Source organism: Pseudophryne corroboree, chromosome 3 (assembly GCF_028390025.1).
Source record: "Pseudophryne corroboree isolate aPseCor3 chromosome 3, aPseCor3.hap2, whole genome shotgun sequence".
NCBI lineage: Eukaryota > Metazoa > Chordata > Amphibia > Anura > Myobatrachidae > Pseudophryne > Pseudophryne corroboree.
Genome location: NC_086446.1, coordinates 445957716 through 445976497, shown reverse-complemented (window position 1 = coordinate 445976497; position 18782 = coordinate 445957716). Strand labels below are relative to the sequence as shown.

General features: G+C 47.8%; 1 protein-coding gene across 1 annotated transcript; it reads left to right on the top strand.

The window, feature by feature from the left end:
- Positions 1 to 14049: 14049 nt before the first annotated feature.
- On the top strand, positions 14050 to 16728 carry ZSWIM1 (zinc finger SWIM-type containing 1). The gene is made up of 2 exons (XM_063960481.1): positions 14050 to 14313; positions 14781 to 16728. Exon 2 carries the CDS (start codon positions 14781 to 14783, stop codon positions 16251 to 16253), a length of 1473 nt encoding a protein of 490 aa, XP_063816551.1. The 5' UTR covers positions 14050 to 14313; the 3' UTR covers positions 16254 to 16728.
- The last annotated feature ends 2054 nt before the right edge of the window (positions 16729 to 18782 follow it).

The following is an 18782-nucleotide window of genomic DNA, read 5'->3' as shown; positions in this document are numbered from 1 at the left end:
GTAGCTGATACTCCGGTTCGGGTCTTTTGCTGTGCAGTGGTTACAGGCTCTGTGCACGGCAGGGGATCCGGTGCTGGTTTTTGTGCTCACAGTCTGTGAGGTCTGAGTGGGGCGTGGACAGCACCTGCTATATAAACCCTCTTCTCAGGTTAGGCAGATGCTGCTGAATCTTTGTTGGTTAGTCAGTTCCTGAAAGCTAGCTAGTACTGTGTAAACTTTGTATTTGTTTGTTGCTTACTGCAAATAGGCCTTGGGATTTGGTATTACACTCTGCCAATCCAGACCTAGCAGTAAGACTGGAGTCAGTCGTTTAACCTGCTGGGGTTCTTTTGCTACTCTGTGAACCTAGCAAGTTTGCGGCTGTATTCTCAGACTTGCCTGCCAAAATCCTTTCTCACTGTGCAAGGTGTTCAGGTGTCAGTTTAGTGGCAGTAAGCTGAACCAGTGCACTGCAAGTGAGGACTAGGATTGTGGAGACTCTCCTTGTGTCTATTATTCCATCTCTGACCAAGGAGTTTACTGCCACACCCGTTGGTAACCCTTTAGGGTTTTGCTGTTGCCCTTAGCAACAGCATTTCGGGTTCTCTACGTATTAAATCACTACATCTCGCTCCTTTCCATCTGAGCATTCCTAATACTAGGGAGACACCCAGTTTCTTAGCCTTTGGGCTTCTCTGTTCACTTTGTGTTTATTTTGTTACCCTATCACCTTCTGTGTCACGATCCGGGTATCTGGACGCCATTTCTTACCTATCAGATGCCTCCTAAGGCTGGCTCAGCGCTCCAGGACCGGATCCCATCTGTCATCCTGATGTGCACATTCCCGCATCCTCGCCTGTCTCTCTGGACGCAGTCACAGTAACGCCTTATACATCTGGCATGGCATCTCCCGCGGCCTCCGCCGCCGTCCCTGAGCTTCTGCATTCAGAGTGGCGATTACGTCAGCTGCGGCCTCCGCTGTGTCCGCGTGGTTGGATGTGCATCTGTCAGCCTGGCGTCTCCTGTCTCCGGTGGCCAGCGCCGCCATTACTGTTTTCCAGACCACATGGATTACAATCCAAACTTCCCTCCAAGTGTCTGCATGGGCGCAGCCATCTTGGATTCTGTCAGCTGATCATTCCTACCAATCCGTTGTCAGTATTATTAATTTGCATAATTGCCTAGCCAATGCCTTCCTTGCTGCAGGTATAAATAGGTTGTGCCTGAGCAAGGAAGGCGTCAGTGCTTTGGTTGTCAAACCTAGTTCCAGTTTGTCTCTCTTCTGTGAATGTCTTCCAGGTTCCAGCTCCTGTTTCCAGACTTCTGCTATAGAGACCCGCACCAGCATTCCATCTGCGGTGTAGCCTGACTCTCCGATCCATACTGGACTCACCTGTTTCCAGCTACAACATCACCTGCTTCCAGCTCAGCTTCCAGCAGTGTACAGCTTCTCTTAAAGGGCCGGTGTCCTTTCTGCAGTTTACCACTCTCCACCGGTATTATTATTTCTCCGCTCTCAAATTCTACATTTCATCTACATTGCATCGCTCTCAAGCTTTATTTATTATTTAACTGGTTCCAGCCAGTATCCACTCCGTGCCAACACCTGTCTGGTTCTAACCAGTACCCACAGCAGCATTTTATCTACAGCAGACCAGCTTTCCCTGGAACACCAGCTGGTACGACCCTGGGCTTTCCTCATTGCTACAGTTGAGCCTGGTAAGGACTTTCCAACTTGCAGATAATAAGAACTGTCTCATACCACCAGAGCTCTGTGGCCCCTGCCACCCTGTAGTACCCAGGAACTGTATTATTATTTCTCTGCTGATTTTTATGTTACTTTTTACTGCTACTGTGATGCATGGAGTTTGTCATAAATAAATATCATTGACTTTTACTCAAGTTGTCGTGGTCACGCCTTCGGGCGGTTTCTCTTCATGTTACTTACATGTCCAGGGGTCTGATACAACCTCCCAGGTTCCGGTACATCTCAGCCCCTACAACTGAGGCTGCCTTCCGTCAGCTCAGGCCCTCAGTTGTGACAGTAAGCACTGACCTAATGAATCCAGCCGGAGACCAGGATCAAGCGGCCAGGCCGATGCAAGAACTGGCAGCCCGACTTGAACATCAGGAGGCTGCACAGGGCCACATTATCCGCTGTCTCCAGGATCTCTCTACTCGGCTGGATGGGATTCAGACAACTCTCCGTGGATCAGGCGCATCTGGGGCGTCAACCACAGTGACTCCAACTATAACCCCACCCACCTTACCCGTTTCTGCTCCACGTCTTCATCTTCCAACGCCAGCAAAATTTGACGGATCTCCAAGATTCTGCAGGGGATTTCTCAACCAGTGTGAGATTCAGTTTGAGCTACAACCTGGCAATTTTCCCAGTGACCGTACAAAAATTGCCTACATCATCTCACTTCTCAGTGGCTCAGCTCTTGACTGGGCATCACCGTTATGGGAGAGGTCCGACACCCTGCTATCTTCTTACACTGCATTCGTGTCAACATTCAGGCGCATCTTCGACGAGCCAGGCCGGGTAACTTCAGCTTCGTCTGAGATTCTCCGTTTACGCCAGGGATCACATACTGTAGGACAATATCTTATACAGTTCCAGATCCTGGCATCTGAACTGGCATGGAACGACGAGGCCCTGTATGCTGCATTCTGGCATGGTTTATCCGAGCGTATTAAAGATGAGTTAGCTACCAGAGACTTACCCTCCAAGTTAGATGAGCTAATCTCACTTTGTACAAAAGTTGACTTACGTTTCAGAGAGAGAGCAACTGAGCGTGGAAGATCATCTGCTCCAAAATCTTCTGCTTCTCCTCCTCGCCAACTGTCACCAACTAAAGATGAACCCATGCAAATTGGCCGTTCCCGTTTAACTCCTGCTGAGCGCCGAAGACGTCTCTCTGAGTCTCTCTGTCTGTATTGTGCAGCCCCGTCTCACACTATTAATGCCTGTCCCAAACGTCCAGGACTCCAGACCCTAGCTCGCCAAGGAGAGGGCCGGCTAGGAGTAATGATCTCCTCTCCATCTCCTCAAGATTGTAATCTCCCAGTCTCGCTTCAAGTTGCTCAACGTTATCGGAACGTCATTGCCCTCCTTGATTCCGGAGCAGCTGGGAACTTTATTACCGAAGCCTATGTTAAACGGTGGTCCCTACCCACCGAGAGACTTCCTTCCTCCTTTTCCTTAACTGCCGTGGATGGCAGTAAAATTTTTGATACAGTTATTGCTCTAAGGACTCTACCAGTTCGTCTGAGAGTGGGAGTTCTTCATTCCGAACTTATTTCACTTTTAGTGATTCCAAGAGCCACACATCCTGTGGTCCTGGGCCTTCCATGGCTCCGTCTTCACAATCCTACAATTGATTGGACGACTACGCAAATCCTGGCATGGGGTCCCTCCTGTGCTGAGACATGTTTGTTTAAAGTGTTGCCTGTCTGTTCTTCCTCCCCCAGGTCGTCTGATGTTCCACCTCCTCCATATCAAGATTTCACGGATGTGTTCAGTAAAGCTTCTGCTGATATCCTTCCTCCTCATAGAGAATGGGACTGCCCGATTGATCTCGTTCCAGGGAAGGTTCCACCTCGAGGCCGAACTTATCCGTTGTCTCTGCCCGAGACGCATTCTATGGAGGAATACATTAAAGAGAACCTAGCAAAGGGGTTCATTCGACCTTCTTCTTCTCCAGCCGGCGCAGGCTTCTTTTTTGTAAAAAAGAAAGATGGTGGTCTGCGGCCGTGCATCGACTACAGAGGTTTGAACGACATTACCATCAAGAACTGCTATCCTTTACCCCTGATTACTGAGCTCTTTGACAGAGTTAGCGGAGCTACCATCTTTACAAAGCTGGACTTGAGAGGTGCATACAATCTCATCCGGATCCGTGAGGGTGACGAGTGGAAGACCGCATTTAACACCCGTGACGGACATTATGAGTACCTCGTCATGCCCTTCGGATTGAGCAATGTTCCAGCTGTCTTCCAGCATTTCGTCAATGAGATCTTCAGAGACATTCTATACCGTCATGTCGTGGTCTATCTAGATGATATCCTCATTTTTGCCAACAATTTAGAGGAACATCGTTTTTGGGTAAAGGAGGTTCTGTCCCGTCTCCGTGTCAATCATCTCTATTGCAAATTAGAGAAATGCGTCTTTGAAGTCAAGTCCATTCCGTTTCTAGGGTACATTGTGTCCGGTTCCGGACTAGAGATGGATCCTGAGAAACTACAAGCAATCCAGAATTGGCCGGTACCCTTAACCCTTAAAGGGGTCCAGAGGTTCTTGGGGTTCGCCAATTATTACCGAAAGTTTATACGAGACTTTTCCACCATTGTGGCGCCTATTACTGCTTTCACCAAGAAGGGTGCTAACCCGTCCAAGTGGTCTGAAGAAGCCATGCAAGCTTTTCATCTTTTAAAACAGAGGTTCATCTCTGCGCCTGTCCTGAAACAGCCTGACATCGACTCTCCTTTCATCCTAGAGGTGGATGCCTCCTCCGTTGGAGTAGGAGCGGTGTTATCTCAGAGGGCTAAAGATGGCCATTTACATCCTTGCAGTTTCTTCTCACGGAAGTTCTCCCCAGCGGAGCGCAACTATGCCATTGGCGACCAGGAGTTGCTAGCCATCAAGCTCGCTCTAGAGGAGTGGAGATATCTGTTGGAGGGAGCTTCTCATTCAATCACCATCCTTACAGACCACAAGAACCTTCTATATCTGAAAGGCGCACAATGTCTCAACCTTCGTCAGGCCAGATGGGCACTTTTCTTTTCCAGGTTCGACTTTAAACTCCAGTTCTGTCCGGGCTCTCAGAATCGCAAGGCCGATGCCCTTTCCCGCTCATGGGAGCAAGAAAATGAGTCAGAGTCTTCAGACAAGCATCCTATTATAAATCCGTTGGCATTCTCCACGGTAGGGATGGACTCTACGCCCCCATCAGGGAAAAGTTTTGTGAAGCCGACACTAAGGAAGAAGCTCATGCATTGGGCCCATGCTTCCCGCTTTGCCGGACATACAGGTATCCAAAAAACCCTGGAGTTTATCTCTAGGTTCTATTGGTGGCCAACTCTGAAAAAGGACGTTTTGGAGTTCATTGCATCTTGCCCAAAGTGTGCTCAACATAAAGTATCCCGCCAGTCGCCTGCGGGGCAACTGGTTCCACTATCTGTTCCCCGTCGTCCATGGACCCATTTGTCGATGGATTTTATTACAGATTTGCCCATGTGCAACAAGTTTAATACCATCTGGGTGGTAGTTGACCGGTTCACCAAGATGGCACACTTCATTCCTCTCACCGGTCTTCCGTCAGCTTCCAAGTTGGCTCAAGTATTCATACAAGAGATCTTTCGACTCCACGGTCTTCCAGAAGAAATTATCTCAGATCGAGGAGTTCAATTCACAGCCAAATTCTGGCGAAGTTTATGTCAAGCCCTCCAAGTCAAGCTAAAGTTTTCCACGGCTTACCATCCTCAGACCAATGGTCAAACTGAGAGGGTGAATCAGGACTTGGAGTCCTTCCTCCGCATCTATGTGTCCTCCTCTCAAGATGACTGGGTTCAATTACTTCCCTGGGCCGAGTTCTGTCATAACAACCAGTATCATTCTTCATCTTCTTCAACACCATTCTTCACCAACTTTGGATTCCACCCTAAAGTCCCTGAGTTCCAACCGCTTCCAGCAACTTCTGTTCCCGCAGTGGATATCACCTTGCATCAGTTTGCCAATATCTGGAAGAGCGTACGATCAGCTCTGCTCAAGGCATCGTTCAGGTACAAGAAGTTTGCGGATAAGAAGCGTCGAGCAGTTCCTGCTCTCAAGGTGGGTGATCGGGTATGGTTATCCACGAAGAATTTGAGGTTAAGAGTTCCCAGTATGAAGTTTGCACCTCGCTACATCGGTCCTTTTAAAATTGATCAAGTCATCAATCCTGTTGCTTACAGACTCCAGTTGCCTCCCTTCTTAAAGATACCCAGGACATTCCATGTTTCCCTGTTGAAACCGTTAATCTTGAATCGGTTTCATTCCTCACTTCCTCCAACTCCGAAAGTCCAAACTCAACGAGGCGTTGAGTATGAAGTAGCCAAGATCCTGGACTCACGTCACCGTTACGGTCAACTTCAGTATCTTATTGACTGGAAGGGTTATGGCCCTGAGGACGTTCATGGACCAATGCTTCTGATGTCCATGCTCCTGCCTTGGTCCGGAGATTCCATTCCAAGTTTCCTCAAAAGCCAAAGAAGTGTCCTGGGGCCACTCCTAAAGGGGGGGGTGCTGTCACGATCCGGGTATCTGGACGCCATTTCTTACCTATCAGATGCCTCCTAAGGCTGGCTCAGCGCTCCAGGACCGGATCCCATCTGTCATCCTGATGTGCACATTCCCGCATCCTCGCCTGTCTCTCTGGACGCAGTCACAGTAACGCCTTATACATCTGGCATGGCATCTCCCGCGGCCTCCGCCGCCGTCCCTGAGCTTCTGCATTCAGAGTGGCGATTACGTCAGCCGCGGCCTCCGCTGTGTCCGCGTGGTTGGATGTGCATCTGTCAGCCTGGCGTCTCCTGTCTCCGGTGGCCGGCGCCGCCATTACTGTTTTCCAGACCACATGGATTACAATCCAAACTTCCCTCCAAGTGTCTGCATGGGCGCAGCCATCTTGGATTCTGTCAGCTGATCATTCCTACCAATCCGTTGTCAGTATTATTAATTTGCATAATTGCCTAGCCAATGCCTTCCTTGCTGCAGGTATAAATAGGTTGTGCCTGAGCAAGGAAGGCGTCAGTGCTTTGGTTGTCAAACCTAGTTCCAGTTTGTCTCTCTTCTGTGAATGTCTTCCAGGTTCCAGCTCCTGTTTCCAGACTTCTGCTATAGAGACCCGCACCAGCATTCCATCTGCGGTGTAGCCTGACTCTCCGATCCATACTGGACTCACCTGTTTCCAGCTACAACATCACCTGCTTCCAGCTCAGCTTCCAGCAGTGTACAGCTTCTCTTAAAGGGCCGGTGTCCTTTCTGCAGTTTACCACTCTCCACCGGTATTATTATTTCTCCGCTCTCAAATTCTACATTTCATCTACATTGCATCGCTCTCAAGCTTTATTTATTATTTAACTGGTTCCAGCCAGTATCCACTCCGTGCCAACACCTGTCTGGTTCTAACCAGTACCCACAGCAGCATTTTATCTACAGCAGACCAGCTTTCCCTGGAACACCAGCTGGTACGACCCTGGGCTTTCCTCATTGCTACAGTTGAGCCTGGTAAGGACTTTCCAACTTGCAGATAATAAGAACTGTCTCATACCACCAGAGCTCTGTGGCCCCTGCCACCCTGTAGTACCCAGGAACTGTATTATTATTTCTCTGCTGATTTTTATGTTACTTTTTACTGCTACTGTGATGCATGGAGTTTGTCATAAATAAATATCATTGACTTTTACTCAAGTTGTCGTGGTCACGCCTTCGGGCGGTTTCTCTTCATGTTACTTACATGTCCAGGGGTCTAATACAACCTCCCAGGTTCCGGTACATCTCAGCCCCTACAACTGAGGCTGCCTTCCGTCAGCTCAGGCCCTCAGTTGTGACATTCTGTGTATGTAATGTCATATTCCCCAGTCTGTCTGTGAGTTAATTTGTTTTGCATCCCTCACCGTTCAGACACCAGTACATTCCTGCTGGCACTGCTGAGCGTAACACATGTCCTCCTGTGGCCGTTCCCAACGATTTACAATCTGTGTGAAGACTTCTGGATGAAGTCCCCACTCTCCCGGGTGGAGGTCGTGCCTGCTGAGGAAATCTGCTTCCCAGTTGTCCACTCCCGGAATGAACACTGCTGACAGTGCTCGCACGTGATTCTCTGCCCATCGAAGAATCCTTGTGGCTTCTGCCATCGCCATCCTGCTTCTTGCGCCGCCCTGGCGGTTTAAATGGGCAACCGCCGTGATGTTGTCTGACTGAATCAGCACTGGTTGGTTTTGAAGCAGGGGCTCTGCTTGACTCAGGGCGTTGTAAATGGCCCTTAGTTCCAGTATATTTATGTGTAGTGAAGTCTCCTGACTTGACCACTGTCCTTGGAAGCTTCTTCCCTGAGTGACTGCTCCCCATCCTCGGAGGCTTGCATCCGTGGTCACCAGGACCCAGTCCTGTATGCCGAATCTGCGGCCCTCGAGAAGATGAGCACTCTGCAGCCACCACAGCAGAGACACCCTGGCCCTCGGGGACAGAGTGATCAACCGATGCATCTGAAGGTGCGATCCGGACCATTTGTCTTACAGATCCCACTGAAAGATCCTTGCATGGAACCTGCCGAAGGGAATTGCTTCGTAAGAAGCCACCGTCTTTCCCAGGACTCGCGTGCAGTGATGCACCGACACCTGTTTTGATTTCAGGAGGTCCCTGACCAGAGATGACAATTCCTGGGCCTTCTCCACCGGGAGAAACACCTTCTTCTGTTCTGTGTCCAGAATCATGCCCAGGAAAAGCAGACGCGTCGCAGGAATCAGCTGCGACTTTGGGATATTCAGAATCCAGCCGTGCTGTTGCAACATCTCCTGAGAGAGTGCTACGCTGACCAGCAACTGCTCTTTGGACCTCGCTTTTATAAGGAGATCGTCCAAGTACGGGATAATTATAACTCCCTTCTTCCGAAGCAGTATCATTATTTCGGCCATTACCTTGGTAAATACTCTCGGTGCCGTGGACAGACCAAACGGCAATGTTTGGAATTGGTAATGACAGTCCTGTACCACAAACCTGAGGTACTCCTGGTGAGGTGGATAAATGGTGACATGCAAGTAAGCATCCATGATGTCCAGCGACACCATAAAATCCCCCTCTTCCAGGCTTGCAATATCCGCCCTGAGCGATTCAATTTTGAACTTGAACTTCCTTATATAAGTGTTCAAGGATTTTAAATTCAGAATGGGTCTCACCGAACCATCTGGTTTCGGTACCACAAACATTGTGGAATAGTAACCCCGTCCCTGTTGAAGGAGGGGAACCTTGATTATCACCTACTGGAGGTACAGCTTGTGAATTGCCGCCAGTACTACCTCCCTTTCCATGGGAGCAGCTGGCAAGGCTGATTTGAGGTAACGGCGAGGGGGAGTCGCCTCGAATTCCAGCTTGTATCCCTTAGATATAATTTGTACAGCCCAGAGATCCACCTGTGAGCGAACCCACTGGTTGCTGAAGTTTCGGAGACGCGCCCCCACCGCACCTGGCTCCGCCTGTGGAGCCCCAGCATGATGCGGTGGACTTAGTGGAAGCGGGGGAGGATTTTTGTTCCTGGGAACTGGCTGCCTGGTGCAGCTTCTTTCCTCTACCCCTGCCTCTGGCCAGAAAGGATGCGCCTCTGACCCGCTTGCCTTTCTGAGGCCGAAAGGACTGCATTTGATAATACGGTGCTTTCTTAGGCTGTGAGGGAACCTGAGGTAAAAAAAGTCGACCTCCCAGCTGTTGCTGTGGATACGAGGTCCGAGAGACCGTCCCCAAACAATTCCTCACCCTTATAAGGCAAAACCTCCATGTGTTTTTTAGAATCAGCATCACCTGTCCACTGCCGAGTCCATAATATTCTCCTGGCAGAAATGGACATTGCATTAATTCTAGATGCCAGCAGGCATATGTATCCCGCATATATAAGACGACGTCTTTTATATGTTCTATGGTTAGCAAAATAGTATCCCTGTCGAGGGAATCAATGTTGTCTGACAGGGTATCAGTCCATGCTGCTGCAGCACTACACATCCATGCTGAAGCAATAGCAGGTCTCAATATAGTACCCGAGTGTGTATACACAGACTTCAGGATAGCTTCCTGCTTTCTATCCGCAGGCTCCTTTAGGGCGGCCGTATCCTGAGACAGCAGTGCCACCCTTTTTGATAAGCGTGTGAGCGCCTTGTCCACCCTAGGGGATGTTTCCCAACATAACCTGCCCGTTAGCAGGAAAGGGTACGCCATCAGTAACCTCTTAGAAATCACTAGTTTTTTATCAGGGGAACTCCACGCTTCTTCACACAATTCATTTAATTCATCAGATGGGGGAAAAGTCACTGGCTGCTTTTTCTCCCCAAACATAATACCCTTCTTGGTAGTAACCGGGTTAACGTCAGAAATGTGCAATACATCTTTCATTGCAGTAATCATGCATCGGATGGCCTTTGTAGACTGTACATTTGTCTCATCCTCATCTACACTGGAGTCAGACTCCGTGTCGACATCTGTGTCTACCATCTGAGCTAGCGGGCGTTTATGAGCCCCTGATGGCCTCTGAGTCGCCTGGGCAGGCGCGGGCTGAGATCCCGGCTGTCCCAAGGCTGCTGCGTCATCGAACCTTTTATGTAAGGAGTTGACACTGTCGGTTAAGACCTTCCACATATCCATCCAATCCGGTGTCGGCCCCGTTGGGGGCGACACCACACTTATCTGCCCCTGCTCCTCCTCCACGTAACCCTCCTAATCAAACATGTCAACACAGCCGTACCGACACACCGCACACACACAGGGAATGCTCTGACTGAGGACAGGACCCCACAAAGTCCTTTGGGGAGACAGAGAGAGAGTATGCCAGCACACACCACAGCGCTATATAACACAGGGATTTACACTATAATGAGTGGTTTTTCCCAATAGCTGCTTAATTATCTTATTTGCGCCTAAATTTATGTGCCCCCCCTCTCTTTTTTACCCTTCTTGTATCAGGATACTGCAGGGGAGAGCCTGGGGAGCTGCTTCCAGCGGAGCTGTGAAGGGAAAATGGCGCTGGTGTGCTGAGGAAGAAGGCCCCGCCCCCTCAGCGGCGGGCTTCTGTCCCGCGTTTTATATAACTTAATGGCGGGGTTTTTTAAACATATACAGTTTTCAGACTGTATTATGTGTATTTAGTGCCAAAAGGTATTATAATTGCTGCCCAGGGCGCCCCCCCCAGCGCCCTGCACCCTACAGTGACCGGAGTGTGTGGTGTGCTGTGGGAGCAGTGGCGCACAGCTGCGGTGCTCTGCGCTACCTTAATGAAGACAGGAGTCTTCAGCCGCCGTTTTCGTCGTTCTCTTCTGTCTTCTGGCTCTGCAAGGTGGACGGCGGAGCGGCTCCGGGAACGGACGATCGAGGTCAGGCCCTGTGTTCGAACCCTCTGGAGCTAATGGTGTCCAGTAGCCTAAGAAGCACAAGCTAGCTGCAAGCAGGTAGGTTTGCTTCTTTCCCCTCAGTCCCACATAGCAGTGAGTCTGTTGCCAGCAGATCTCACTAAAAATAAAAAACCTAACAAATACTTTCTTTTCTAGCAAGCTCAGGAGAGCCCACTAGGAGCACCCAGCTCTGGCCGGGCACAGATTCTAACTGACGTCTGGAGGAGGGGCATAGAGGGAGGAGCCAGTGCACACCAGATAGTACCTAATCTTTCTTTTAGAGTGCCCAGTCTCCTGCGGAGCCCGTCTATTCCCCATGGTCCTTACGGAGTTCCCAGCATCTACTAGGACGTCAGAGAAATATTAATTAATTTCTCTCTATTTCTCTCTCTCTCTCTCTCTCTCTCCTCCTGTGGATTACTTCGTTTGTAAGTATAATTTTAATTTTTACAGGTACCCCTATTGGAATCTACATGGACAAGTGGACATGATTGGCGTGGGATGTAGGTAAGTAATCTCTCTCTCATTTTTACAGGTACCCTTATTGGATTCTATATGGACAAGTGGACGTGACTGGCGTGGGATGTAGGTAAGTATGTGTGAGTGTATAAGTGTGTTTTAATACATTTTTACTTTCATGGTGTGTGTTTTATGTTTTTATTAGGGTATTTTGTTGTTGTTGTAGAACTACAGGTACCAGCAGGTCCGTTATTTCACCGCATGCTGGTACTTGAGGTTCTCCAAGTACCAGCAAGTGGGGGAGGCTTGCTGGGCTTTGTAGTTCCACAACAAAAAACAATAATCTTTTTTTTACACACTTATGACTATCAGCCCGGCACCCACCGCCCAGGGTTGCTGGGGACAGCCTCGGGCTTCACCCCCCTGGCCATTGGGTGCCTGGAGAGTGGGTACCCCTTGATTTAAGGGGTCCCCAGTCCTCCAGGAAACCCCGGCCAGGGGTGACTAGTTGGGGGGGGGGGGTAATGCCACGGCCGCAGGAACCTACATAAATATGTCCCCCGGTTGTGGCATTATGTCCCTGGCTAGTGGAGCCCGGTGCTGGTTTTAAAAATATGGGGGAGCCCTACATCTTTTGGAACCAGGACCAGTCTAAGAGCCCGGCGCTGGTTGTCTAAATACGGGGAACCCCTTTCCAATTTTTCCCCCAGTATTTAAACAACTAGGACCGGCTCAAAAGAGCCCGAGGCCGGTTATACTTGGGAGGGGGGACCTCGCGCGTTTTTTTTTTACATTTTTTAACCCATTCAGACCCTTCTCCATTAAGTTAATGGAAGCACTGGACAACAAAATTGCATTCATGTCCTCCTCCCACTCCCTTCCCAATCACTAATTTTTTTTTTCTATAAAAATGTTCAATATATCACAAGTATGATGAGCAGGCAGGCAGCGGGCATTGGTGCCATCGGACTGAGATGCAAATTAGTGGCGGAGGGCTGGGTCAGTTGATGGTGGGCGATTTTGTAAACCACTGGCGGTGGCAGCGGGTATTGGCTCAGAGGCAGTAGCGGGCAATGGCTTGGCGGTGATAGGGGTCATCGGCAGGATTCGGTGGACATTATGGCTGTAGTGCCTCACCAGCCACTGACCTCACCGCACGCGACTGATCTGAGGAGAACATCAGATGCAGATGTAGAAGACAGTATATAGCAGATACCCAGGCTACTCTAGATGATTTTTGGGCCCAGAGTGAGAAAATCTTGTGAGCAGGGGACATGTTTGAGAAAAGTTGGTGAGCAAATGAGCATTTGAGAGAAAAGCTTGTGGGCAGGAGGGGACATGCATTGGAAACTGGGTAAAGGAAACTTGTAAAAGGAGGGTGTTCCACCCCACATGGCCCCTTCCTAAGCCCCAAATCCTCATACTCACCAGATTCTTCCTTCCATACCCTTCTTTGCCCACCAACCTTTCCCCAGCGGGCCCAAGATCATAATGTATGCATCAGATGCCCTTGTGCCTAACAGCTTTTGTCAAACATGCAAGAGGCTAAATCTTTTTAGGTGATGGTGTTAGGAAATTAGAGGGACTTTAAGTCCCTCACCCCCATCATGCGAGTGCTGACATCACTTCCCCATCGGACCCAGTGGCTGCAGTATGTCCCCACTGGTCGTCAGAACAGGTAAGTAAATTAGTTTATTTTTATTGCCCTCGCTGTGGAGTGGTTCAGTGTGAATTACCAGCCGGCCGTCAGTATTCCAACAGTGGCATCCCGGCCACCAGTATGCCAGCAGAGGGTAGAGCGCTAGAAAGCCCCTTGAGTGCTCGCTGCGGGCAACATGGCCCACTGCAGGTTATATACTCCCTCTATCATACCTCCCAACATGACCCTCTCCAGGAGGGACACAATGCTCTGCTACTGAACTTTCCTCTTATTATATGATTGCCGGCACCTGTGTTGAACAGGTTAATGGATGAGAAGGTGTTTCAGCACAGGTGATGGCAATCATATATTAAGGTGGCAGTCCAGGAACAGAGCATTCTGTCCCTCCTGGAGAGGGTCATGTTGGGAGATATGCTCTATGGGTGTTGCGGACACCCAGAGAGAATAGCCTGTGGCGCCGGTATTCCGGCGGCGGCATTTCATCACTTGTCGGGATTCCGATGTTGACATTGTGACTCCCGGGATCCCGACTAGCAGTATTTTAACCACTTCCACTGTGGAGTACAAGCGGAGTTTATGGGCTTACTGTATATTTGGAGGACAAGCATTTCCCCCTGCACAGCAGCTTAGGGGTAAATTTACTAAAACTTCTAAAATTAGAAAGTGGTGATGTTGCCTATAGCAACCAAAGTCTATCATTTCTATATTGCATCCTAGGAAATGATAGACAGAATCTGATTGGTTGCTATGGGCAACATCAGCACTTTTAGTAAATAATAGTCTCCACATTACACTAGACTATTTCCTGATGAGATTTCCCTGCAGTGCAGCTACACAGGCCCAGAAACATTTCCAGCAGCCAGCCCTGAGCTACCCAGAAACGGTACAGCAGCTATCCCTCGGACCCTCCCTCTCTCTCAGTGTATCATGTGACTGCTGCAGTCACCTGACCCAGTGCAGTCGGAAGATAGTTTTGCTGAAGGGGCCTCTCTGCCTGCTTACTGCTACCATCCTCCTAGTAACCCGGATGTTAATGCTGCCTCTGCCTGGAGTCTATCGTATAGTGTAGCGACACCAAGGTAAATGCAGGAGCACACACTCACACACATATAGAATAGCGATGATGCTGCTGCTTCTTTATTGTCAGAGGGGGGAAGGATTGCTTCAGCTGGTTAACTCAGGTTCAGGCAACATTTGGTATTCGAGCTGTTGCAGAAATACAAGTTCCACCATAGCCTGCTAGCAAAAGGCTGGTGGGGATACTGAGAAATGTAGTTCAGCAATACCTGGGAGAACAAAGCAAAAGAGTTGTATGCAGTGGTGGATGCTACAGTTATAATGCACATTATAGAGCAGGACTGGACATGTGTGACTATCCAGGTGTAGTGAATCTATAATTGCGCCACATCAGTTTTATCATTAACCAGCAATGCTAGTTTATTACATTTATTTTCTGCACATCAGGGATATAGGAGTCTGACTGCCTGCTAGTAGGAAAATGTAGTAATGGTGCACTTTCTTTATTAACACTTAACCTTTCTGCCAGATGGAGAATATTGAAGCATGGACATCTGTAGCTCCGTCTGAAGCCATTAAAAAGAATTCTGAGATCTTTAAGAAGCTTTTGGAAAAAGATCCTGATGCACACATTGCCTTTGAGTTAAACAAAGAATCCAACCCAAACCTGAAGAATGTCAGCCTCCAGACCAGCTTGATGAGCAAAGTGTTTGCTAATTTTCCTGAAGTGTTACTGATTGTCCGCTCCCACAATAAAAAGGAAAGCGCTCTGTACACGTTTATGGCTGATGGACCACGCCTTGGTTCCTCATTTGAAATGTCAAAAATTGTGTATGTAGCTGTGCCTAAGGATGAAACCCATAAGGGTCTCGCACAAATGTTTCGAGTTATGAAAAGCTTTAACCCCTGTTGGCCTGAAATTCGCATATTTCTGGTGGATCCCTACTTCAAAGGGGCCGAGGCTATTTACGAAGCATTCCCGTCTGCCGAAGTTGTTCTTTCAGCCTTCCATGTCTGCAGACACCTCCAGGAAAATATCTGTCACCTATCCTTACCCACTGAGACTGAGCATATACTGGTAAATACTCTGAAAACCACAATGTGTTCCTCAACTGAGGAGAATCTAAGAAAAATGCACTCAATTTTACACCAGTATGTGAAGCCCAGTTTGTTAACCCAGTTGAAACCAGCCTGGCTTCTAGTTGATCGTATCTGGGCACTGCATCGCTGGAGAACGTCGAGTGACTGCTTTGTGTACTTCCAAACAATGGAAGTTATGAATCGTGATTTCAATGATCTCTACAAAAAATCCTTCTCGATGTACTCCACTATAAGTGTTTTGACTAACTTAATCCAGCAACATTCTTTGGGCCAAGGACTGCCAGAAGTACGGGCCTGCAGTCTTGAAGAGTTAGCATTGCTGGATAGCAAAAATAAGAGGACTGAAACTGTGGTGCCAGAATCTGAAATGGATTTTGAAACTGCAGCAATGATATGTGAGTCACTGAATGATGTCTGCATCCCTGCGGCGTTTGAGCTATGTCAGAAAGAGCTGGCAATCGCTCAGGAGTCAGTGCGACTGATTAGGGACAGTGAAAACACAGCTAATATTCAGCTTTTTGAGAAACCCAGTGAAGTTAATTGGGGCAAACCAAAGACCTGTACCTGCAGTTTTAACAAATGCTTAAAGCTTCCTTGTCGCCACATCTTAGCTGTGCTCCGTGCCGATGAGGAGGTTCTACAGCCAGATATGCTTTCCAAACCCTGGCAGAAAGATACTGAAGGTTTTGAATCTATGCTTCCTGTGTCTTCTGACACCCTGGATATTTTAAAGGGTGATAGAAAAAATGTCCCAGAAAAACAACTGTTTGTCGATTCCATGACAAGCCAAATCTCACAGTTATTAGCAGAGTGCAGCGATGACGTATTTCAGAAGCGCTATAATAGTTTGAGGGAATTAGCAGATGCGTGGATTGGGCCTTATGAACAGGTGAAGCTATAGTCTGGGGCTATATTTTACAGTGTTCACTTGCTTTGCCATGTTCTAGATGAGGCATACCAAGAACATGTACAGTGGTTTTCAATGAAACAAATGCCCTACAGAAGCATCTGGTTTTATTTTTTTCATTTGAGGCAAGTGTAGAAGGTGTAACACCATGAGGTGCTCTTTACTAAAGGGGAAATTTGTACTGAACAAACGTTTTCAATCTATGACACAAGTGTTTACATTCCAGTACCACAGTGTAACTGCAGTATATAGTAGCATACTTCACACTAGTCAGGAAACCTTTAACTATATGGTATGCAACGTGTATTTATTTAAAGTTTTGTATACTGAATGGCACAAAAGAAAACATGACCTCACCTGTGCTGAAGGTTAATCTGATGGGTTTTTCTAATTACTGTAGAACGTAAATCTCTATACTTCACAGATTAAAAAGTGACAATTTTCTTTTCTTGTCAGTAATAAAATTAAACCCATCATTGTGGTTCATTATACTTCCTGTATTGGGTAAAAACAGACGGCTACACAAGTTTTTATGACTGAAAATGTATTTGCAGCCGTTAGTTCTGATCATTTTGAAGTTATTGCCCACCTGATGAACGACTGAAACAGGTTCTCATTTTACACCGGCTGATGTTCATGTGGAACGCGTTTTCCTCTTGGCTCTTGCACTCCAAAACCTGTTGCCAGTTTGGAATTTCTCTGCAAAAACTCCTTGGCTGCTTTGATCATATCCTTGTTTTATTCCAAGAACAGGGACAGTGACTATGGCCAGTATACATGTATTAGATGATGGTAAGGATCCAGTAGCCCCTAATGGGCCCTACACACTTGGCGACATACACGGGCGATATGAACGATATCACTCATAAGTCAACGATATTTCTCTGACGTCCTAGTGGATGCTGGGAACTCCGTAAGGACCATGGGGAATAGCGGCTCCGCAGGAGACTGGGCACAAAAGTAAAAGCTTTAGGACTACCTGGTGTGCACTGGCTCCTCCCCCTATGACCCTCCTCCAAGCCTCAGTTAGATTTTTGTGCCCGGCCGAGAAGGGTGCACACTAGGGGCTCTCCTGAGCTTCTTAGTGAAAAGTTTAAGTTTAGGTTTTTTATTTTCAGTGAGACCTGCTGGCAACAGGCTCACTGCATCGAGTGACTAAGGGGAGAAGAAGCGAACTCACCTGCGTGCAGAGTGGATTGGGCTTCTTAGGCTACTGGACACCATTAGCTCCAGAGGGACCGAACACAGGCCCAGCCTCGGAGCTCTGTCCCGGAGCCGCGCCGCCGGCCCCCTTACAGAGCCAGAAGCAAGAAAAGGTCCGGAAAAATCGGCGGCAGAAGACATCAGTCTTCAACAAGGTAGCGCACAGCACTGCAGCTGTGCGCCATTGTTTTTTTTTTTGTTTTTTTTTTCAAAATATATTTATTGGATTTTGTTATTTGAAAATAGATATTACAGAGTAAGGAGAATGCATATTACAAAAATTTACAATGTACATACAATTCACCACATCGAATTATTCACAGTCAAAGAGACCGGTCAACAATATGGGTATACTGGTTTAATCAGTATCATCGCTCCATTTGAGTTATGATAACACATTTTGGTCTCAATGGAAATGTATAGTGACATTGTTTGGTTCAGTGTTTTGCCTGTCAATTGAAACATATACAATTCACCTTCTCCATGTAGACATCCAGGGTCTCTCAAACATCATAAGAGCCTCTGGAGGAAGATTTAACAAGTAAAAGTAACGGATAAAAAGGATAGGGGGGGGGGGGGCAAACTGGGGAAGGATTGGGGGTGAGGTTAATCCATCGTCTGGTTAAGAACATCTCGAGTCTCATGTCTCAGGATAGTGTGGTAGTGTCTGTACATCTGATATTGCCGCTGTTCCCCTTCGAGATTGGAGGGGGGGTATTTGCGGCGGTTTCGTGTCTATTTGGTATAGAAGCTCGGTGTGGGGAAGCTATAGTGTGAGGGATGTCGTGCTTATAAACGGTTCCCATTTCCTATAAAACCGTGTCGACTCAGTAGAGGAGCCCGTAGGAACAAGGCTTTTGTCATAAGACATATAAATAGCTAGGAGGTTCTCTACTTCCGTTAAGCTCGGTGTGTGTCTAGATATCCAGTTATTGAGTATTACCTTTTTTGCTACCGTGACTAATATCATCAGAAAGGGTATCATCTTTCTCTGTGGTATGGGGATATCCCAATTCTCAAAGTTGGCAAACGGCAGTGCTGTAGGTTCTAATGTAACTGTTAAGGAGAAGGATGTATTAATATATACAACTATCTTATACCAGAACTTTTTTATGTGACCGCAGGACCAGATATTGTGATAAAAGGTGGCCGAGAAGTATCCACATTTTGGGCATCTTCCCGTTTCTTCTAGTACAAAGTGACTTCTCTGGCTCTGTGACACATATGCTCTATACAGTGTCTTTATGTGTATTTCCTGGAGGGTTGAAGATTGCACCACTCGAAGTGTCTTGTGTATAATATTTGAATATTGTATGACTA